The 24,634-nt window shown below is 36.4% G+C and overlaps 2 protein-coding genes across 3 annotated transcripts in view; both read left to right on the top strand.

Moving 5' to 3' along the window:
* Window positions 1-3,080, top strand: part of DDX46 (DEAD-box helicase 46) — a 42,809-nt gene extending 39,729 nt beyond the window's left edge. The window contains exon 24 of the mRNA XM_026696494.2: window positions 415-3,080. Coding sequence (XP_026552279.1) covers window positions 415-462 — 48 coding nt within the window. The 3' untranslated portion in view covers window positions 463-3,080. The remainder of the gene's footprint in view (window positions 1-414) is intronic.
* A 7,008-nt stretch (window positions 3,081-10,088) lies between these two features.
* Window positions 10,089-20,014, top strand: C2H5orf24 (chromosome 2 C5orf24 homolog). Of its 2 annotated transcripts, none has more exons than XM_026696497.2 (2): window positions 10,089-10,370; window positions 18,167-20,014. In XM_026696497.2, exon 2 carries the CDS (start codon window positions 18,173-18,175, stop codon window positions 18,737-18,739), a length of 567 nt encoding a protein of 188 aa, XP_026552282.1. In that variant the 5' UTR covers window positions 10,089-10,370; window positions 18,167-18,172; the 3' UTR covers window positions 18,740-20,014. The 2 variants fall into 2 exon arrangements, with proteins under 2 accessions (XP_026552282.1, XP_026552283.1); XM_026696498.2 differs by having other exon boundaries at window positions 10,110-10,370; window positions 18,170-20,014.
* The last annotated feature ends 4,620 nt before the right edge of the window (window positions 20,015-24,634 follow it).

Below are 24,634 nucleotides of genomic sequence, written 5' to 3'. Positions count from 1 at the left end.
CTTATTGAACTTTGTTTTATACTTCTTTCATAAGATTGCATTCAGAATTGTCTGTCTGAACAGAAGGGTCCTTCTAATGGCAGAGGGATATTCTGTATAGGAGGAAGATAGCAATTTTTTCCTAGTTTCTGCTAGGAAGAAACAGTATTCCCCACCCCCAGATGCTAGTTCACATATAATTGTTTAAAGACGTCTCACCATTTAGTATGGATTTTCAAGACTATTGGGAGGAATTAATGAAAGCTGCATTCCCTGCTCTGCTTCACAATAATCCAATTTATGAATGTCTGTTCTGGGCAACTCTGAATTAAACATGTGTTTTTGTTGCTTTTTATAGTCAGATTGACTTACTGTTCTCTTAATCATTATCAATTGCATCTTTGATTAATAACATACTCATTTGTTCTCTTGCAGCAAAATTCATACCAACCAACCAACAAAGGAAGATACAAAGTTTTATAAATATTTGGAGCAACTTTCTCTCTACTAGTTTCTCATTTGTGAAACATTTTTGTTTACCTTTGTTGTTTATTGCTTATTTGTACATTGCTTTTTAAAAATATTGTAATTTGATTAAAGATCAAGATCAAAATTATTTTGGTGGGGGATTGTTTTCTGCATATAGAACAACAGTTTCAGATGGGCATTTTTTTTTAATTTCTACTGTTTTCATTTTCAACTTAATAAATACAGTCAGTTAATAATCTTCATGAACATAATATACACTCCCAGTTCAAAATATTTCAGGTAGGAGTGGGATGTTACAGCTATTTTTTGCTCATTTTTAGGAAAAGAAAAATAATTTAGAATGAAGATTAAAATTTTCTCTGTTGTGTTTTAGATTTCCCCTCCTCCTTTCCTCCATTTCCTGGTGATATTAAGAACCTTATGATCTTCTGGAATGTCATGTCAAAAAAGAGTTGACTTGACTGATGGATAACAGTATTACATTTTTGAAAACAACCAAGTAATACAAATGTATATTTAATTAAGGGAAATATTGTACTTCTGTAATATGAGAACTCTTGGATAGAGAAGTATAGATTTAATCTAGCTCACTGCATAGAAAGGGTAGTTTATTTTCCCAATTTTTTTCATGATTACATAAAAATAATTACTCAAGCACCTTCAGCATTAATTACTGTTTTCTTGGAAGACAGCAACCTGTTTGAGCATCACATTTGATTTCAAAGTGTTTAACTGTCGGTACTCATATGAATTGCTACAAAATAACTTTCAAATTCCTGTAGTTTTAATTTTAGTATTATTCTATAATTGGAGATTTCGGTAGGTATGTAATATTCCAGTTTAGAAATGTCCTATGAAAAAGCGTGCTCCTCTGTACAAAAACCAATTTTCATTGTAAAATATGAGCAGAGTTCTAAATTTAAAAGCATGCAGACCATTCCCAGAAATTGGAATAATGGGGGGGAGGGTGTCTATGGCAATAGGGATGGAATTATTGATAAAGGAATAGCCAATTCCTAAAACTGCTTGTCTCACTAACCAGGAGAAAAAAATGGAAGGGAAGATTAATATTAGGTATTAATTTGCTCACTGGCTTTTAAAACTTTCTTTCCTTTAGATTTTAATGGAAGGAAGAAAATATATGTCAATTCTAGGACTGTTCTAATTTTGTACCCCATTCCAAGTGCTGTTGTGTCTGAGGAATCTGGAAGTTGCATCCAATGGATCTCAGACTTTTTTTTGTCTCTTATTACCTATAGGGCATTGCCAGTGTGGCAGCTTTTTCAGTAAAGTTTTCTGTTGCTAATTCACCTACCGATGACCCTGGGACATTCTCTCTAAAATGTCAAATACTCATATTTTTCAAAACATAAAGTTGAATAGACTGAGAGTTGTTAACTGTTTCATTTTTAGACAGTGACATCTTTCTTTGTGCTATATTGTGGCTCTTTTATGTTTTTGTTTTAAAGCTAACATTTAATTTTGAAGTACTGGAAAGAGAAAAGTAAGAGTATGGTTTTGATTTGAAATACTCTTATGTTGGGAAATTTCTTAGAAAAGCCCTGATGACACTTTCATATAGGGAAAAATTAATTCTTACTATATTTAATAGTGTGTTGCAGTGGTTTAGTTGTTGGCTAGGACCAGGGAGAAACAGATCAGATCCACCCTCCCTCAGCTGTAGAAACTCACTGGTGACTCTCCTTCCTCCTCCCTGTCTTGTCTCTCACAACTCAATTTTCTTCACAGGGTTATTGTTAGGGGGGAAAGTTGGAGATGAGACTATTAGCTATCTGCCTGGAGTTTCTGGAGAAGAAGTTGAATATGAAGCTAATCAGAAAAACACACTTTCAGTTTTAGACGGAATGCAAGCCTTTGTTTAAAAAATGTGTTTCACTATATACATGTTTTCTAACTGCTTCATTAAATACAATAGAATTGTCTAATTCTTTTCTGTACATATTGAATAAGAAAAAAATATATCCTGCTTTCATGGCCACAGACTATTATTTATACATAATCATTTCATTAAAGAAGTCTGTTGGTTTTAAAAACCTTCAGATGATAAGTTTGTAAAGCACTGCAGTTTTAAGATGTGTCCAGTTGTGTCTGTTCTCTAAGGGGAGGCTCTGATTCAGCAGAGATTCTAGTGAGATACAAGGAAGCATTTTTGCTAATTCTCCTTTGGTGCTTCAACCCGTCAAACCTCTTTCTCTCCAAATGCACTCCAAAGAATTGGAGAAAACTTTGGAACCATGTAGAAAGTTAAATGGGAGAAGAAATTTGCAGAAAGCATGTATTTTTCTGTTCACGGAAGCTTCCACTTAATTAAAAATTGGGGGGAGGTGTTTGTTTTTACAGCAGAAATAAATTTACTGTAGTCATTCTACTTATAAACCACTAAATCAACAGACTCGATGGTTTACAGAATAATCAGCTTAATTGGATACAACCTGTAATCTAGAAACCTTAAACTATTTAAACTGTATTTTGTTTCATCATCTGCAAATGAGTGTTTGAATGCAAGACTTTGTTGACTCAATTGATTTCGCCTCTTTGAATACTTTTTAAGTAGAAAAGTGGAATAAAAATATTTTAAATAAACATCAAAATGTCTGCTTACAGGAATTATTTGCATATTTATGAAAGGTAAGAGCCACAGAAATTTTATGTGCATAGTTAGGACAAGGCTTCCACAGAAAGCTACTGGGTAAGGGCATGGTGTGTAATTTTTTACATAAATTAAATCCCTGATTTTGGAATCTTCTTTACAATGGCATTTTCTAATTAATCCCACATACATATCCTTTTGCCTCCAGTCCCTTTCCTTGCTATGTTTTGCCTAAGATTGTAACTCAGCAGACAAGACTTGTAAAGTGATTAGACTTAAAAGCTTCTGCAGATACATTCTCATGTTATTCTGCTTCCCCTTACAGGGATCATTTGACTTTTTAAACAGATTGTAAGAGAAGGGTATGGTGTGGTGATGCCTGTGTGCATGCACACTTGTGATTTGTATGATCTATTTCTGCCCCACCTTTTAAGACAAGTTTGTTTGCTTGCTTTTCCCAGTCACATGAGTGAAAAGGAATGTGCTGCTCTTGTGATTATTTTTCTTGACCAAGATCACTTCCAAATATGGTATCTGCTTAAACAACGTTGTGTTCTTAAAGGGTAGGTTTTTGTAGAAGAAATTCTAACTGCTGGTTCACCCTAGTTTAGGACAGGAAGAATGCCTTTCTGTTCAGCACAGTTAACTAAATATATATATTTTAACGATAGTTGGAAAAAGATTATGGGACATTTGATACAATATTATACATTTCAGAATGCTTTTAGATAAATGGTAATTATGGAGATAGTAACTCTGGATCCATATTTTTGTCATTTAGTTTGATAGCGTGAAATGAACAGCAAAAATATCTGTGGGTATTCCTTGTAAAATACAGCTAATAGTGTAGTGTATGAACCTTTATATATTGGATTTCACATTTAATAAATATTCTGTAAATTTGGGCATCTGCACTGTCTTACTAGTTAGAAACATCTGAAAATAAAATTTCATGTGGAAAGCCTTACTTGTCTCTGAAACTTAGTATATGTAACTAATTATTTCAAGGTAATCCTGAGTAAGAAAAAGAAGCAGAAGAGTTTCCTAAAGAAAATGCATTTTGATAATATCACAAAATCCTGGAGAAACTGGTGAATAAAGAATCAACACTCATTTCATGGTACATAACCAGTATTACTGTAGGTAAACAACTGTTCAAAAATAACATTGTATGTGGTATTCAGTGTGGTAAATTGAAGGTCAATTCAACATCTGGTTGGTTGTAAGGAGGAAGGCCCTCCCCCACACAAACCCCAGGCCTAGAGAAATTTGCAGAACGATGAAGAGATCACTTTTTTTACATTAAAGAAGCTGCTTTGATTTTCAGTAACTGGTATTGATTTTTCATTGAAGTTTGAAGCACTGAAAAGCACATTTTGTTTAAGAAAAGGAAGAAATCTGTATGTGATTATACCGTAACATGCAAGATAGTCCAAGTCTTACAAGAAAGGAAGAACAGTTAAAAGGGCATTCAGCTTATAGATTTATATTTACTGCAGGGGAGGGAAAGCGCCTTTCTAAGAAGCACGGTTGTCTATCTCCACATTCAACTGAAGTATGATTTGAATACTTGGTTTTGCTGCAGCCTTCAATGGACGCCAGAGATAAGAGATTAAAATCAGTGAGGCAGAAAGAAATCTCATACATAATTAACAAAATCATTATGGAATACAAAAGTAGGTTTTGCTGAATCCATTTTATATTGCTTCTATTATTTAGTGGACCAATATAGGTAAGGCAACCATGGCATTGCTACTCCAAATCTTTATTTTTTTTAATCAAGTATTTGGTTTAGATTACTGCATTACAAAAAGCAATTACACACACTTAATATTATGGTCAAAAACACTGCTGGAACAATTCCTCTTAGTAAAAACTGGTACATTTATGAACTACAAGGAGTCTTGGAAAAGAACCCAGTTTGAAGAAAAGCCAAATGGTTTTAATAGGTTCCAAGAATGACCTTTCTAAATGAAGATTGGAAACTGCAGTTCTGATTGTTGGACCTTGGTAAAAGTCGTGTGTATATATAGCAAAAATTATATTTTCAAAGTCATATTTTTTTATCAGAGCAGTAGGCATAAGCTTGTTGATAATTCATCCGTTCTTCCTTGAAATTTCTAAACTAACAGAAAGGTTCTGGTTCCCTTTTTGTGTGTCCTCCATTTTTCTCAAGAATGGATTTTCTGAACTGATATCTTTGCTTCAATACAGAAATCACATATGAGAAGAAAAACCTCTCCACTTCTTGGATAGTTCCTACTTTTTCTATCTCCATCTATAGCTGAAGCCTTGGAAACTCAACAGGGCAGCCAGATTTGGGTTCCCCCACTTGCCAGCCTTTTTGCTTTCCTGAGAAACCAACTTCTTTGAGTATTCTGAAGTCAGGCATGTCCCCGCATTACACTTGACCCTAGTGTGTGTGACCTTTATTGAGGTGGTAGCCTACCAGTGTCTTCTACTGAGTTGGCTTGCAATATGGCCCTAAAGAAGCTGAATAGTCTTATACAAGCTGAGCAAAACCCCACCAGTGGGCTGCTTTCTGACACTTTGAAAGCACAGCCTTTCTCAGTCCTTATAGCAGTTTTGAGTTCAGCTTTACCTGATGAGCTGGATACAGAATCAGATGAAGTAGCTTATGAACTATGCTGATTCAAGATGAAGTGTTGCAAAATTTGGAGATTCTACATCCTTTCTCTTCTGAATGAAAGTATTTATGCGTTGGCTTGATAATACCATGTAGTTATGAGTTGGTAATCACTTCCCTCTACAATTGTCCATAGTTATATGGAAATGAATTCTACTGATGTAAATGCAATTTGGTGTTCAACCAAGTCAATTTATTCAATTCAGTGTTGACTACTGGCAACTGCCTGGACTAGACCTGCACTTTTAATGGCAAGATTTTCAGAAACAGTTTGTCTTTGCCGTCTTCCTAGAGTAGAAAGAATGAATGAGTGGCCCAAGGTCACCTACACTCAACCAACCGGCTTCTTGTCTAGGGCAGAACTAGAATTCACAGCCTCCTGGTTTCCAAGCTGATGCCATAACCACTACATGAAATTAGCTCTGGCAAACAAGTATATTGTACCGGATTCTATATTTGTATAAAATCAGGAGGAGACTGATAACCCTTTCTCAATGTAACATATTTTATTAAAAGTCATTAGCTTTCATGAGCTCATTGCATCATATCCAGGTGGCAAAATTGATCAATTTACTCATCCCATACATCTGGTGAAGTGAGCCACAGCTCATGAAAGTTAACGCCCTTTATTAAAATATGTTGGTCTGAAAAGGAGTACCAGATTTCTCCTGATTTTTGGCTATCATAAACTAACATAGCTGTCTATTTAACTCACCAAATTCTTTTGAACAATCATTTATATACATGCACATTTCTATCTAGGTCATTAATTTAGGAACAGAGATTTGTAAAGGTAAATATTTGTTTAAAGAAACATAAATATTAAAGACTTCTTTAAAGAAACATAAATATTAAACTGCAGCTGCCACCAGGAATGTGCATAAAGAAATTAGCATTTATATAATCTTTAAGGAAGATTTTGATACTAGGTTGAAGGGTTTAGCATTACTGATTTTGTGCTTCAGCCAATTATCCTAAATAGTTGAGCAAAACTGGGAGTCCATTTTGTAACAAGCTTCTCTTAAAAAAATAGTAAAGAAACTGCACTCTGGCTCCATTCAGCTACAAGCATTATCATGAAAAGTGCAGTAGATTAATATTTAATTGTTTGTTTGCTGCTGCAGAGACTCCACTGTCTCATGCTGTATGTATCCAGCTACTTAAATGTAATGTGGGCCAGCAGGGGAACAGATGATGTCTTCTCTATTCAAAAGCACAACAAGATAGTTTAAAAAAAACCCTACAATCTACAATGACATGCTTTAAAATAATCGTAATGCTTATTTTATATTGTATTGTAGAAGGGGAGAAAAGGAGTTTCTTTTAAATAGATTTATTTAAAACAAATGTTGTTCCAAGCTTGGTTTTCCATTGAATTTAACCCTTCATGTGGCTACATCCATGAGACGAGTTTTAAATTTGTCTGTAGCTGGTGCTGTTAAAATCAACATATTGATGTATGCCTAGAATCTGGAAGCTGAGTATAACACAAAACAAAAATGTACACTGGGCAAACTAAAAATTGTAGAGGCACTTTTAATATTAATTGACATACCAGATTTGTGAGTCAGAACAAATATCACTAGAACTGACTGAAAAAAAGGATTGCCAGAAAGCATTCTTATTTTTACTTTAACAGGAAAACCTAAATTAAATAGTCTCTCACAGTACAGGGGATATGCATATGCTGACCAAACCAAGAGGCATAGGATACACATACCTGGATATACTATTATTAGTTTCCTATAGAGAACTTGGCAGATTGACATTAAGCAGGGCTTTCCATCTAAAATCCTCCCAAAATCCTCCCGAGGAGAATTAGTTCATTAGTCTGAAGTTCATCAGTCTGCAAGACTGAATCTTTTTTATATATTGTTACAAGTCTCTAAAGCAGTGCTTCTCAACCTCATCAGCTTTAAGATGTGAGACTTTCAACTCTCTGAATTCCCCAGATGCCATACTGGCTGGAAAATTCTGGGAGTTGGAAGTCCACACATCTTAAAAGTTGCCAAGTTTCAGAAGAACTGCTCTACTGGGTGAAAAACGGAAAGTATCTCAGTGCGATACCTAGCAATATTTTTTAAACCAGAGGCCCTAGACTTGGTTTTATTATTGGGTTGTTTTCCCCCCCAAGATCTACCCAGAATGAATGGCTAGCAATCTAGCAAATCCATCAAACAAGGATGATGAATCCCATCTTTCCTGGCTAAGCCTTGTCTTCCTCTGCTCTTGCCCAAACACCCCAGACCAGCCTCAGAAACATTTACTTTCTCAGAACAGGTCTCAGGGCACCAACTCTGAACACAAGTCCCTCTGGGATGAATCTGGGTGAGCCACTCAATCCCTGACCCCAGGCCCCTCAAACCCCTGGTATGGTTCCATGGCCCAGCCTGTGCATCTTCCAGGGTATCTTGGCCTGGCTGGACAGCACTGAACCTACAAAGTATCCATCAGCCTAAGAAAATAACTTGAGGCTGCATGTTTGAGACTCCTACCATAAAATCAGTCTAGAGCTGGGGTGTTGCAACGTCATGTGATGTATCACAACTTTCTTCTCCTTGGCTAAAACGGGGGTGGGTTTGGCCAGCATGTCATGCATCTGGCCTGTGGGCTGGGAGTTTGACACCCCTGGTCTAGGCTCTAGGGAATACTTGAGAAAACTGACAAGGTTCAAAGCTGATGGGCGCAAGTTCTGATCCTGGTATTAATTATAATATATAATATGATGGATTCATTATAATATGTAACACCAATAACCACAAATAGTATATGCACATATAAATATTGATGACTTTTTTGAAGATTGGAATCAGGCTTCCCCTCCCCTTTTCAAAATTATAAACCACCCAACTAAAGGAGGAAACACTGCCCTGAGTGATATTATATAGAATCTGAGAGACCTGTTCTTGAATCTCCTCCAGAAAAGAAAAAAAGTTCTACAAACTAAGGATGCATTAACTTTTGTGGTATATTTGTTAAACTTTTGGACAAGTTCACATTCAGCTTATCAATTGTACAGAAACGGTCTTACCAGCCCATGAGAATTGTATGCTTGTCCACTGATTCTATATTGAAAGGATGTGGGATATGATAACCTACAAAAATCTAATTTATGAAGAGCTTTCAGAAACACACCAGATTAATTTCAGTTGGTTGATACTTCCACACATTGATATTGCTGCCAAACTCATAACAGCTGAGTCTGAAGGTGGCAGCTTTATCATGTATAAAGATTTCAGGCAAGATACTCCAATAGGTTGACAGCTCATGAAGTTCAAGCACTCTTTGATAGAAACAGATTTTCTAGCTTTTAATTGAAGCCTAATTCTGACTGGACTGGTTGTAATTGCCTCTCAAATGGGTGGAAATACAAATGTTGTTGGGTATTTAAAATCTGCAGAGAAATCTCTCCTCAGTTTTTTTCCAAGCCTTGAAATTGTCATCTGAGACGCGAATGTTCTCACTTCCTTTAGTCTATCTGCTATGGAGTGTCTCTCCAAAAGAGATCCACTTAAAGCCTATCTACTCTGCTGGCAGCAGATCTTTTGTTTTTTTATTAGATCAGTGCCCCTTTTCATATATTTCCGCTGTTTTGCTATTAAGCAGTTTAATTTATGTGTTCTAAATTATCTTTTCATCTGATACCTTGGCTTTTGCAGCCTTTGTTATGGCTTACTCATATTTGATTTAGTGTTTTTATTATCCATCACCCAGGGAGATTTTAGCCATAGGGCAGCTCATAAATCCTAAACGAAAAATGCATCAGGATGTGGTGATCTTTAAGCACTGATTTATGCATATATGCGATTTCCTTTAGCAAACAAACACAAGAAAATAATTATATTGAAGCACATAGGCGTTCAAGTCAATTCGCTTTATGGTTTCGGGTAGCAATTGGGGCTTCACCCCTGCACCCCAACCCTTATAAATTATAGCCCTTATCACATTCTGCGGCGCTGAACGACCTCCGCGCTTCTGGACCTGGGCCCTGAAGGTCACAGCCTGTGGCCCCTCTTCCCCTCGGGCCCCGTCTCCCCGCGTTTCGTTCGCCCGTACCCCCGCAGAGATGCCTGCCAGCTGAGGCCCCCGGGCAGCCCGAGGCCGCCCCCAAAGCGGAGGACATAGCCCGACGGCTCCCCGGCTCCGTCATTTCGCCTCCCCAGGCACATGTGACGCCGTGTCGCGTCGCCCCTGGAACGCGCCAAGCCAGGTTCTCCGGGCGGCTGTTCCCTCCAGCGACCGCCCCAGCCAGCGGCCTCTTTCGGAGGCGTCCGCCTGCCGCTCCCTTCCTCCGCTTAGAGCAGTCGCCGCCGCTCCTCCCCTGCCTCAGCCTCAGCCTCCCCCTCTCGCTCGCTCGCTCCCGCGGCGCAGAGACCCAGACCCAGAGCGCGCACGCTGCCACCGCGGCTCCCTGCAGCTGCTTGGCCCGCTCGGCTCGGCCAGGCCCGCTCCCCCCACTCGTGGATCTTTCCGGCTCGCCTTCCCTCTCGGTCTGCCCGCCTGGGAGGAAGGCAGGAAAAGCAGCGGCGGCGGGGAGGGGCCGCAGCGCCCCGCAAGGACCGGCTCCGACCCTGCTTCAGCTCGCGTTTCCCGGACCAAGCGATTCCCCCCCTCCCCAGCGTCACCTCTCTCCGGATCCCACAGGTAGGAGTCGCCCGCGGGCCTGGCGTCGCCTCTCCGCCCGCTCCTTTGCACAGGCGAGCAAGATGGAGCCTCGCCCAGTTGGCTCCGTGCGAGAGAAAGAAGGGAAAGGGCCGAGCGGCGCTGCCTGCTTGCCTGCCTCCTTCCCTCCCTTCCGCGGGCGCAGCTCCTGAGATCGGGACAAGCCCACCCCTGCATTTGTCGCTGGAGCCGAGGAAGAGGACGAAGCGAGACGCTTTCCTCCTCTGGGGCAGAGCGCGAGCCCCTCTTCCCCTCTACCTCCAGGGAGGAACCGCGACATCCGCTGTCTGGAATAGCTTTCGAGCCTCTTTTTTTTTGTTTTTTGCGCCCCGTTGCATTGAAGAGGGAGGCGGTTTTGCGACCCCCCCACCCCCTTCTCCCACTCCGGTTCTCTGGGCTCCGGAGCGACTTACTGCCCTTTCCTTGGGGGCGCGTTATGTTCTTTCGACCGAGCTTCGGGAGACAAAGTACCATTTTGAGTACTTCGGTACACTTCGAATAACTGTTGCCATTATTTTGAATACGGCTTTTTAAAAGGAATTGGTCGGGAACGCTTAGCCCGTTTGTTAAGTGGAGTCAGGAAACACCCAGCCGTCGCTTTAACTATTCAATTAGAAGTAGCAAAAAAAGGGAAGGGTGAGAGGATAGGTTAAAAAAGGTAACTTGTTTACTGGGTAAATTGCTTTGAATAAAGCAGATGGCGAGTCCTAATGGTTTTGATCTGGGGGAGTAGTAGCAAAAACTCATTAAGTCCTCTGCCCCCATTTCCTGATTTATTCTTCCCTCGAGCTTATAATAAAATGCTCTCAGTCTATAGCACATGCTGGCACTCACATATCCCAATGCAATATTCCCTGTAAATATCTTAGGAAGACCGCTGACACTCCGGTGCTTTGGGGGGCAGTGGTGAGTGAAAGAGAAGGGGTAAAACTGCTGTAGTTCTTTGTGTTACTTATTGCTTTTTGCATTCAGCAGCCATGGGGGCTGGACATCTTGCTGCTCTCATACACAGCGTCTTTCTGGAATTTGTTTCATTTTCTTAAATGGCCTATTTAATTTGCCTATTACAAACGACTGCATATTTTTTTCTCTATTTATATTTTATATATTTCTCTTAAGTGCACAAATAAGGCTATGAATATTAACTTGCTAATTAAGGGTTTTAATAAACACAGCACATGTTTATTAAAACCTATTATTTACGTATCTCTACCTTTGACTCATATCTAGGTTGTGCTTTTACTGTACTTGGAATCCTTTTGATTATACATGTGGCCTGAGTCTTTGTTTTTAAATATTTAGTCTATAGCCCTGAGCACATTACAGAAATAGGTCCCATATGTACAGAATTATATTGTTATTTTTCCATTAAATTTGTATCTGTTGTGTTTTATTTAATTGGGAGGGCTGTGTATTACTTTGTACTATGAAAAGAAAAATGAACTCCTGCTTATTTCTACTCAAGATATGGCTGCAGATTACCCCCCAAAAAAAAAAAACATTCAAAATTTCAAGATGGCTTTTGGTTTTTTGCTTCCTTTACAATTCTATGTTTTTTCTTTTTCTTTCACTTTTTCCAAGTTCTCTGTAGAATTAGAGAGACAATAGCATCTGCAGAATACAGGCTTCCACTGTGCATCAGGTCTATTTTATCTCTTAACACCTTGTTTTTGTGGTGGTGTATAATGATAAAAATCAAAACATATACAGATAGATCAACCTTTTTAGGAAAATAAAACATAGACTAGGCCACAAGATAGCTGTTGAGAAAAAGTGATTTCCATTCTTTGGTTCTTTTTTTAATGCAAATATTCCAGCCCCTGTCTGTTTACTACATCTAAGTCCTAGACCTAGAATATTGTCTGAGGGTTCAGGATGTAGCCAGAGTCTAGACAGATCTAGATTTAATTGATGGCTAAATAGAAGACATTTAAGAATCTTATTGTCAACTTGTAAAGCATTCCTATGCCTGTTTTCAAGTTGCCTTGGGGATTATATTCTTCTCCTTGATTTATATTATGAAGAAAAAGAAGGTATAAATGTATACATTTTCCCTTTTCTTTGAGTCAAGTTAGCTTCTACTGATTTAATGGAAACATACGTACAAGGATGTACAAAATTATTAGTTTTAAATGTAATCCCTTTTCAAAGCAATATAATTAATATTCCTTCCTCTTATTCTAGCTTCGTCATCATATCTTATATAAGGTATGTATGATGGAGAGATAGTAAATGTTCCAGAGCAATTCGGTGAGTTTCCTAATGCTAATTCAGAATTCTACTGTACTGCCATAGTGTTTTGTCCTTGTTATGAACCTACAAATATAGAAGAGTCAGTTTAGGAATATTTTAAGGCAAGATGGGAATATTATATCCCCTCTTGTTCAGGAAATAGTTTTTATAAATAACATTGCTAAACTATAAAAAAGGCAGATTATAAAACAAGTTTACAAAGTTCTGAAGCAAAAAAAAAAGGTAAATTCTGATGGGTTTTGGATCCAGATTATGATTTAATGAAATTCTGTTTCTGCAGAGTAGGAAATAGGTAGATTCTTTTCCGCGAACAAGTTGTCTTCAGCTTATGACTGCAATTGAGCCTACAATTACTATGATAATTTGTACTGGTCATTAAGGAGGTCATCATGGAACTGCATCCAATTTTAATATATTTTTTGTGATGGTCATTAATGGATGTCATAGTCATTAAGTGAACTCATTGTTCACTACTGGCATTTTTTTGCCCGAAACTGAAAGTAAATGTTGATTTCCGGCAAAAATGTCATAAATCGTGATCATGGGACCATGGGGATACTGCAAACAACAAAAAATGAGGGCCAGTTGCTAACTACCCAAAATGCAGTCATGTGCTCTGGGGGGCTGTCAGAATTCAAATATGGGTCATAAGTACTTTTGGGGGGAGGCCTTTGTAACTTTGACCGGTTGCTAAGTGACCAGTTGTTAAGTTGAGAACTACCTCTGCTGCATTTTCTAAAGAGCTGTTCTGGAAAACAGCCTGATAGATAATATAATGAATTGCCGGAGCAGAGGGGATTACATTAGTCAAGATTGCCTTCATCTGTTCTTTCAACAGGAAAATTTATTGGATCCAGTGCTTTCCAATAAAAGAAAAAAAAACATCTTTATTTAGTGCAGAGGTATTTTTTAGATGATGCAGCAGTATTGTATTTATTAGAAAGGAAAATAAATCCCTTCCCCAAATATTTAACTTTAAAATAGGTGTTGATTGTAATATTTCTGAGAACATCATTAATAGAGACTGATGATTTGTGTGTGTGTGTGTGAATGTTCCCTTTTGTATGGATGTCTTAATTTAGAAAGCTGCTTTTCTTTTGAGTAACATTGCACTGTATCAGACATAATTTTAGAAGAGCTTTTATTTTTTATCTAAATAAAAATAGGGAATGCTTATCAAAATGCTTACCAGCTGTAATTTGTATAAGTCAGGGGTGTCTAGGCTTGCTCAACATGGATTGTATTGCTGTCTGTATTATTTTTTAAACTTGAGGGAGGGAAAATTGAGAGTTGGCAATAAGTAGGGCCAAATTTTCATGGATAGATTTGGAATCTTCCATTTTGGGAATAGGCTAGGGTTATTTCTGGCGTATTGCCTCTGCCAAATCTGTTTCAGGGATTACAGTACAGGTAGTCCTCAATGTACAACAGGTTAGTGGCAGTTTGATGTTACAATAGCACTGAAAAAGTGACTTACGACCATTTTTCACTTATGACCATTGCAGCATCCCCATGGTCCCATGATTTACATTCAGATGCTTGACAACTGGTGTGAGGGTTACAGGATCATGCGACCATCTTTTGCCACCTTCTGACAAATAAAGTCAATGGGAAAGCCAGATTCACTTAACAACAAGTTACTAATTTAAGAACTGTAGTGATTTGTTTAACTAATGTGGTGAGAAAAGTCATAAAATGGGACAAAACTCGCTTAACAGATTTCTTACTTAGCAACATAAATTCTGGGCTCAATTGTGGCTGTTAGTCAAGGACTACCTGTATTGTTTTTGTGTGTTTTTGATTTAGTTTAGCAGGAAATCATATTGTTTTTGGTTATTGAAGAACTGTAATGGAGACAGCTGCAAAAAATAAAATTTAGGGAGGTGAGATTGTCGTCTCTGATATAAAAACTTGCATTATAGCAGCCTGCTTAATATTGCATGAATTCTGATAATCACTAAGGCTGCTACTGTATACCATTAAATATGAGTAAGCTCCATCCAAATCAGTGGGAATTATGTCTGACTAGAACTTAGTCTGCAACTCTGGATTATCTTTTTCCTCAAATTTCCTCAAGTAACATTCTAGACAGATGATACTAATCTCTAGATGGAGTCAAACCTGATTCACTAGACCAATTAATGAAAACAATAGCTTTTCTAGGTGGCACTTTGTGGGCACAATGAATGCTTCTTTGCAGCCATGACTAGACTATTTTATATTTAAGTGCAGTTTACATTTATCAGAGATGATTAGGTTGGAGGGAATTAAGACCAGTTGTGCTAATGTCTGCTTTCTATTGGTCTCTCTTAACTTTCCAGTAGACTGCAATACAGCAAAGTGTTTTTCAACTTTGGCTGCTTGGAGCTATGTGGATTTCAACTCCCAGAATGCTAACTTGGGAATTGAAGTCCACACATCTTAAATTCACCAAAGTTGAAAAACACTTTGCTATAGTGGGTGAGAAAGATAGAAATGAAAGGATTTTTGCGTTCAGAGAATTAAAAAAGTGTTTTCTATCTCAAAAAGTCAACAATCATTATCTCAATAATTGAGTAATTGAATTATTCTTTTCAGAACAATATAAAAGCTAAGTCTTAAATTCAGTGATTGCCCTTTTTGATTTGGTTGAGTTTCTGATAGTGGAACGGGAAAGGAAATAAGTGGCAAAAAAATTAACGTTCATCCTTGTTCTTGTAATAGTTTCTACTAGTTCAAAATCTGCCTGTGGAAGGTCGTCACTGCATGCAGATCTGGGGTTAGATTGCATTAAGCCATAATGTTTAAACCAAACAGTAGTGGGGTTTTCCCAAAGGTGCTTTTTCAGGAGGCAATTGGACTTTCTTATTTTTTCTTTGAAGACATTTCACTTCTCATCCAAGAAGCTTCTTCAGCTCAGACAGGATAGTCGGGAATGGAAGTATTTATATTCCTTGCATACAGATGGTCATTTTCATTATTTTGGAGGGTCCTTGAGGCACTTGGACACAGTAGTGGGTTTCAAATTTTTTTACTACCAGTTCTGTGGGCGTGGTTTGGTCGGTGTGGCAGGGAAAGGATACTGTAAAATCTCCAGTCAGAGGTGGTATTTGCCAGTTCTCCAAACTACTCAAAATTTCCACTACTGGTTCTCCAGAACTGGTCAGAACCTGCTGAATACCACCTCTGACTTGGAGGTTTATCTATGTCCTCAGAGTCACCTGAATAGTGCTCCTGGTTTCTATAATCTGCAATTTTTATCTGGAAATCCATTCGTACGCCCACTCCATTCAAAGGGTGTTCATCCCAAATTGTATAGCTAAAAGCCTGTAGAGATTCTCAATCATCCAGGTCATCGTTGTCCCAAAGGTGCTTTTTCAGGAGACACCTTTCCAGGATACAATTAGATGAGAAGCAAAACATCTTCAAAGAAAAAAAAAAACAAGAAAGTCCAGTTGCCTTCTGAAAAAGCACCTTTGGGACAACCATGACCTGGAAGACTGAGAATCTCTACAGATTAGTAATGGGGTTTGGTTTTGGTTCAGCATTTTGTATAAATAGAATCATACAGCTTGAAGGAACCCTGGAGATCTTCAAGTCTAATTCCCTGCCCAAGGCTGAAATCCTCATATCATCTTAGATAAACGGTTGTCCAATTTTTTTTCTTGAAACCCTCCAGTGACAGAGAATCTACAACTCCAGGAAGCAAGCTGTTCCATTGCTTAAAAATTCTTAATGTTCTTACTGTCAATAAATTCCTTTATTTCCACGTATAATATAATTACAGGTAATCCTTGAATTATGACCATAAATGAGCCCAATGTTTTCTTTGCTAAGGAAACAGTTGTTAAATGAACTTTGCTCCATTTTACACTCTTTTTGCCATAAGTATTAAGCTAATCACCGCAATTACGTATTAAATGAATCATGCGGTCGTTGAACAAATCTGGCTTCCCCCATTTACTCTGCTTGTTGGAAGTCACCTGGAAAGTTACAGATTGGGATCACATCACAACAAAACAGTGAAACTGTCATAAATACATGCTAGTTCCAAGTACCTGAATTTTAATCAAGGGACAATGAAGATGCTGCAATAGTGTGAAAACTGGTCATAAGTTAGTTTTTTCAATGCCGTTGTAACTTCCAACGGTCACAAAATGAATGGTTGTAAGTTGAGGACTACCTATATTGTATTTTATATAATTAATAAACATACATGATTCATATATTCTATACATATATGATTTATAATTGTTAAAAATGCAATTATTATATTTTGGAATTTATTTCAAGATTTGTTTAAATAACTAATGCTCATTTTAACAGTAGACTTCAATTGTACATAAAAATTCTTCAGATTTAGAAGTTCAAAATACAGTGTTGATCATAATTCAAGAGTTCTGGATCTTGCTAACTTACCTGAATTAAATTACTGTACTATATTAGATGTTTCAGTTGAAAGCTACTGTTGTGTTGAGATAATCCAGATTTTTTTTTTTGAAAATTGTTTATGAAGTATGATTGATGCTTAGCTGATATGAAATGTTAATAGCCCTGCTCACAATTGAAAAACCATTATCTGCCATTTTCAGACTACGCTAGGATTAACCCAAAGTGTAAGTCAAAACCCCAGAACACTTGTTACCTGGCATCTTCAAATGTGTGTTCAATTTTTAGCAGTTTTTAATAGAATTTTAACTGACAAAGGAGCCCAAGCCCTTGGCAGGATTTAGAATTTAGACTTAGATTTAGATTAACTTTATTGTCACTTTGAATGTAGACTAATCAGCATACATTAAAATGAAATTGTGTTGCATACAGCTCTCAGGGTCTCCACCTCTAATATACACTACATAAACATGACTAAATAAATAAATACAAAATTATGCATATATCCACATATATTATATGACATGGAGAAACCACACAGTTTAGTTTGGATGTATATGGGAGAGAAACAAATCTTGCAAGTTTACCAGACGGATGTCATAGGGAACAAAGCGGTTATAGAATCTGGTAATCCTGCTAGACCAGGGGTGTTAACTTGCGTCATCACATATTGCAACTTTGGTGGGGGTGGCCAGTGTGTGATGCGTCCGGCTCGTAAACCACGAGTTTGTCACCCATGTGCTAGACTATTTCACAGGGATCACATAATAACTTACTGGTAGTGTCCATCAGAAGCAATTGCTTGATTATGAATTATTGTTTGCATTTTATAGTGCCGAAAAGAGCTTCACATCTGTGAAGCTTATTTTGATTTAGAATTTTGCTATGAATTTAAAAGTATTTTTAATATAAAAGGTTGAGTTCATGTACTACGAACATGTGAACTGAACATAAATACACATTGCAAGTATACACTGGCAATGGTTTGAAATGGTTTTGTTTTAAATAATATGTTGGGCTACTTTGTATCCTAATATGAAGTTTCTTAACCTTGGAAAGCATTCATAACACAATAGACACAATTTAATGCAAAACTAAGTTTTTTAAAAAAAATGTTACCTTGATTTTAAATGGTTTTTTTAATATTTTCTTTTTAGCAGAAAATGATGCATCCTGTTGCCAGTAGCAACTCCCCTTTCTGCGGGACTGGAAAAACATCTTGCCTTAATGATGACAATGGGACACCCACCGATCAGTTTGATTTATATTCCACACAACAAACCAAGTATAGCCACACAGTCGGGCACAAGCCAATACCCTGCCAGAGACAAGATGCATTAAATGAACCACATTTGCAGACCACAAGTAGCAGAAATTTAGAGACGAAAGATGAACTAAAAAAAAAGAAAAATCTCAACAGATCTGGAAAACGTGGAAGGCCTTCGGGGACGACAAAATCAGCGGGGTATAGAACGAGCACAGGTAGACCACTCGGGACCACCAAAGCAGCTGGATTTAAGACAAGTCCAGGTAGACCCCTGGGCACAACTAAAGCTGCAGGTTACAAAGTCAGCCCTGGGAGACCTCCTGGCAGCATTAAAGCTCTATCACGGCTTCCAAATCTAAGTTATACTTGTAGCAGTGCGGCTTTTCCTTACTCTGTGGTCCATAACAGAGGAGTACATGCTACTGGTGAAACAAGTAGCAAAATCAAACAACCCACTGAATAATATGTATAGGTTGATAATATTTCTTCAGTAATCATTTTTAAATTATCTGAGTTGTGGCATGTTTTTTCACTTCTTTTGTAATTTTTTCACAACTTCCTTTCTTATTTTTTTTAAAGATGGCATATATCATAACTATATAATGTTTCTTTGTTTACAAGTGGAATCCCCAGTGATGCGCTTGTGTGTTTTCAAAAAGTAATTGCAAATATTCTGAGCAACAAAAATTATTGGCTAGTCATTTTAGTTGAGGAGCTATTAATTCAAATAGCAGATTTCCAGCTCCCTGGTTTTTGAGATCGCAACAGAGATTTGATTAAAACACATCAGAATAGACTAATAGAAGCCAATCATTCAGGATTGTCTTATAAGTAACAGTACTTCTATAAATTTTGCAATGTATGTGATTCCTTTTTTTCTTTCTTTTTAAATAGGAATGAGTAGAAATGATTTTTTTCCACAATTGCTGGAATTTAATACGGACCTCAGAACTTGTAGATATGTCAAAACTTCGAAGCTATATTTTTAGGAAGTTATCATTCCAGGCAGCCATTCATTGAAGTGCTATCAGTTACAAGTAATTCAAACACTTTGTTAAAGAAATAGTTTGTATGCAGCACCTGATCTATAGTCTTAAGTGCTTCTTTTCCATTACAGTATGGTATCTCTCTTGGAAGTGCTAACTATTGCACATTGAGTTACAGTTTATAAAGTCTAAGACTATATACACCAAATTATAAATAATGAAATATCAGATTTTTTTATAAATAAGCTCTTAAAAGTGCTATCAAATATGCATTTAATGGGCATAATGAAGGTTATCTTTGAGATTTTGTTCCCTTATTAGTCCAATTAATTTGAGTGATACATAAGTGAAGTTCTAGAACTGCCCTGTATTTTTCAAAATCTGTCAAGAAATACAACTTCAAAATAACTTTATAATATCTGCATATCTGGCAGCCTTTTTTAAAAAAAAAAAGTTAAAATATTTGGTATAATTGAAAACTATACTTTTCAGATAAGTGAACTTCCCAGTTTTAAAATAATTTTGTCAGTACAAAACTTCTGGATCTAAGTGAGCATATATTTACCAAAGGAAGACATTTCATGGTTCATAATTGGAAATGATACAGATGATGCACAAACAAGTTGTGATTTGATGTGTTTATAGACACCCAGATATATAACAGACTTTAGGAATATATCTATGCATGGAGGTGCAGAATGATAAATACAATTTCTGATTTTTGTGCACCTAAAATAAATGTTCTGCTTTGAGCTGGGTATGTGTTATTATTTTTAAGGATTGTAGATGAGTGTGTATGTTCGTATGTATGTGTGAGAGAAAAAGGGGGAAAGACAGAAAAAGATGACTGTATCTACAGTATTACACAAATTGCATTGTAATTGATCAGAAAACACTCAATATTAAATAGATTTTATAATTGTTTTTCCAAAACTAAGTTTATATATAATTAATTCTTAAATGTTTTATCTTCAGATTCACTTGAAAGAGGTTGTAAATATTTGCAACTTTCATTTGGAATAGACCTCTTTCACATTATGTACAAGTGAAAATTAACAGTATTTAATTTTTTCTTTGTAAGATCAATGTTGTAGCCTGCTGACGTTTTGATGACAGCTCTGATTCCAGTAATGACAACTTAAGAAATGGGTGTCATTTCATGCCTTTTTTATCAGGAAAAATGCAGCAAGCCTTCAGGTGTTCCAGTGATGCCTAACTCATAATGAGCTGGACTTTATCCTATATTTTATAACAGAGTATTGAATTGTTTTGAGGAGACTTTGTACGCACTGGCAACCATGAACCTCAACAGTACTGGAAGGCTTTTTAGTCATGTAAGTTAAGGCAGCTAAACTGCTACTAAATTGTTTTGTATTATTTTTGATCAAGCCATGTTTCCTTGAGAAACTTTGGAATTATCAGTCTTTTTTTCCACAGAGGTGCAACTTTTGACACACAGTGCTAATGTGAGCTAATTCTCCCTCAGGACATAAATTGTACTATATTGTCTGTTTTGTTACACTTTTCCCCCTTCCCCAAAAGCTGCTTGGAGAGAAGCTGAATGTAAAATCTAAAAAAAAGGCATACTCTTGTGGCAAGATACAAATTTATCTTATTCCAGAAGTGTATTTTTAATCAACTGTATTTCTTACCTCCTGTTTTTCTTGTGCTATACTTTTTTTAAAAATTCACAAATGAGTTTGTTTGATGATGCCATACAGTGGTTTGGGAGGTAAGGCAGGTGCATTATTGTTCTAATGTGATGAATTATGTATTTTGAGAAAATATATGCTGAGAAAATAAGCAATTTATGCTCATCTATAAAATGAAAAACACATCCATTAAAAAGACTAGTACAGTTTAAAAAAGGCAGAAAGGGTAGTTATATACTCATTGGATTTATTAACCAGGCCAGGAGAGCACTGTTGAACATTTCTTTATTCCAATTGCTTTTACCTTCTACTGCAGTTCATAAGGGCCTTGCTATAGAGAAAACAGAAGTCAACGATTTGAGATGTTTGAATGATAAATTCAAATATTTTTGCTACTGCTGTATATAATCTTCTGAATACATTGTGCTTTTTTGGTACACTATCTTGTCATGATAAACACTGCAACAGCATGTTAATTCCTATGCTTTGTTATTACTGGGAAGGAAGAGTATCCTTTCTTTCGATAGTATTGATACATGATTTGTAAAGCAAATGATAATTTTATATTCTATAAATTGTACTCTACATACATAAGCTAGGATTGTTAATGTGTATTCACACTGCTCAAAACATCTACATGTTGTGCTTTATCTTTCTTTTGATTAAATATAGATATTTGTTGTATCTTTTGATAAATAATTAAGCATTAATAGGGACCTATACTACTTAAAAGACATAAAAAATGCTGTTTACTTTCTAACTAACTTTACATAAACTATGGAACCAAATAACTTTACTACTATTTTTTAAGTCTTGCACTGGATATGTTCAAAATTATTGTATTAGTAGTACTTTCTAAATACAGCTTTGTCTACTACACCAAGAATCACTTTTGTTTCATAACTTCATAACTTCAGGATCTTTGTTCTGCAATGGGCCATTTAAAATAAATTGCACATTTTTTTGGTTTCACAAGAAATCCAGGAAAATAATGTATATGGGATGGGAAATTCCATGACCAACGAGGCAGGAGGGATTACAGTCAGGGCATTAAAAGAATTTGAAAGGCAAAAACTTTCAGAATGAGAACTCTACAATTATTACCTAAATTGTCATTCTACTTTATATTACTGTATATACAGTGCAGCATCATGTAGTTCACCAACTACAGTTGCTTGCAATCAAAACTTCTAGACTTGCTTATACTCAAAATGCTTTTTATTATACATATATTAAATATAGTTCATTATTATAATGAAAATATTAGAACAAGCCCTTCCTTTTGGTCTCCTCTCCCAAATGGATAAATTTAAGTTCTGCAATGTGTAATCAATTTCATCTTGAAAATTATGATAGCATAACAATTTTTAAATATATATATATATTTAAATACTGTAGACTATTTTAAGATTTTCACTTTCACGACTTGTTTTTCCATGGACAGGTTATTTTATTAGAAATAAAATCATTAATGTCACCATCCTGTCTTCTGGTGTAAAAAGTCTGATTAGATAACTCTTTGTTCTTACATCCATGAACCTCAGCTACTCATGTGCAATTGTCTGTATGGGAATGGAGTAGTATTCATGAACTGTACTTATGTCATCATTTGGATGTATATTTATTAATAAAGTAATTACTTTAAACACAAAATAATGTTTCATTTTTTGCCATAGATTGCATCTGTCTTTCATAAATTTCATGTCTTAAATTTATAAAATAATGCAGTACCATCCTACTTTAGAGAATGAAGAACTATTAATCGCTTGATGTTTTCTTTATTTTATCCATTAAAAATATTGAACTAAATTCTTTTTACGTTTTTCTTTTGCTCTGCTCCCCATGTATTCTTACAATGTCTGATTGAAGGGCAGTGTCCACAAATGTTACTAGCTATTGATTTTAGTGACCATCTAATTAATATTTGTATGTACATGTGTGAGACTAGGTGTGCGTGACAGCAAAAGTATGAATGGGTGGCTTGTATTTTGGATGTTTGAAATGACTTATTTTAAATCTGGAAATCAATTGAGTGGCAAGAGGGTGAGCATCACGGTAAATTTGTGATAAAAATGTAATGGTTGATTATTTAAAAGAAATGGATCAATTAATTGAATATTAATCTTTCATTTTAAATCTGTTTTCACTTTTTAAAAATATTTTGAATAGGTTGTCAATTGTCAGTTCCATGGCTAACATGAACCTTTTGCTTAAAAAAACTGTGCACTGTGATTACTGAAATCCTTTCAGAAATATTGCAATGTCACAATAGAGAGTTTTTAGTGGTATTTCTTTTTAGATTCTTCATTAGAACAAGATGGATAATTTTTAATTTAATTTTTATGTGCCTTTATGTCTTATATTAATAGATGGGCCCTGTAACTTTTAGAGGTGCATTACATCCTTTGGAGAAAGGAGACCTAGTTGTTCATTGTTTCGAATACATTATTTGCATTCGTTTTACATTACATTACATCCTGGGTTTTATTCCTGACATTTCCATTTAAGACTGGATAACCCTCCTATCTAAAATGCCAGAGAGTTACTGCCCAGTATATTCCTTAAATAGATGCATCCTTGATTTGTTACACAAACCTATGAAAAAGCCTCTTGCATTTAAAATCTGAAATACTTCAACTGAAAGTGTTTCTTGTGAAATTTTATATAAGATTGTTTGATTTTGATGACCTATTTGTGTGTTCTGAACTAGATTCAGAAACCAATTGGTAATCAATATGTGTAAGCTCTTCTACCAGAGCAGATAGAGGTAGAATTAAAATAGTGCAGACATATATTAAACTGTATGCATTTGTATGCTTAAGGTTGACTAGACCTGAAAATTGGAATTCAGAAAATAAATTAATACTTTTCAAGCTTTTCTTGTAAGAGAATCTCTTTATTCTGTCTCATAAAGTACTGTGTGCGTCATTTAATGCTGAACGCTGACGTGGAATAATTCAGGTGTTTCATCAGTTGAATACAGCTCATAATATTTGTTTGCCCAAGGGACATTTTCAGTGGGTCAAAATAAGCAATCCCTGATATAAATTGAAACCTATTTGCCACTCTTAGCACTTAAGAGGCTAATCAAGATCAACAAAATCTGGCATTCTATTGGGGCTACTGCTGAATACAAGGTGCTCTTCTGCAGAATTTCACTTAATCCCTCCCCAAAGGTGCTTCCCCTCCCAAGAGGCAATTGGACTTTCAAGTTGCCTCTTGAAAAAAAATCACTTTTGGAACAACCATGAATCTCCCATAGTCACTTAATTCCCTCCCCCATCAAAAAACAAAGTTTCAAATATTCAGAATATTGTATCTTCTCTTTTTCTTCCATGCTAAGCAGCTTTTGAACTTTTGTTTTAACTTGCAATTGGACAACACACACACACACACACACACACACCAACAACCTTGCTGCACAAATTGCAGCAGCCATGCATCCCATAATCCTAAGGTTACACATTTTCTTTCCTCTTTCCTTCCCATTTTTTTTTTACAGTTGGGTGTAGAGCAGCAGCACCCAACCTTTTGGGCTTCAGGGACTGATTCTATGGAGAGAGGTTTTTCCGCAGAGTGGAGGGGGTATGGTTTTGTGGGCTACCTGCATCCTATGGATGGGGCTTCATTAGTTTGCATGGCTCAGTTTCTGCCAGTCCACGGACCAGGGGTTTTTAACTAAAAAATGTATTTTCCTTTGCAGATGTTAAGACACTGGCT

This window comes from Pseudonaja textilis, chromosome 2 (genome assembly GCF_049901715.1).
Source record: "Pseudonaja textilis isolate UNSWEBS1 chromosome 2, rPseTex1.2, whole genome shotgun sequence".
NCBI lineage: Eukaryota > Metazoa > Chordata > Lepidosauria > Squamata > Elapidae > Pseudonaja > Pseudonaja textilis.
The sequence above is the reverse complement of the archived record's forward strand: the minus strand, read 5'-3'. Positions and strand labels throughout refer to the sequence as shown.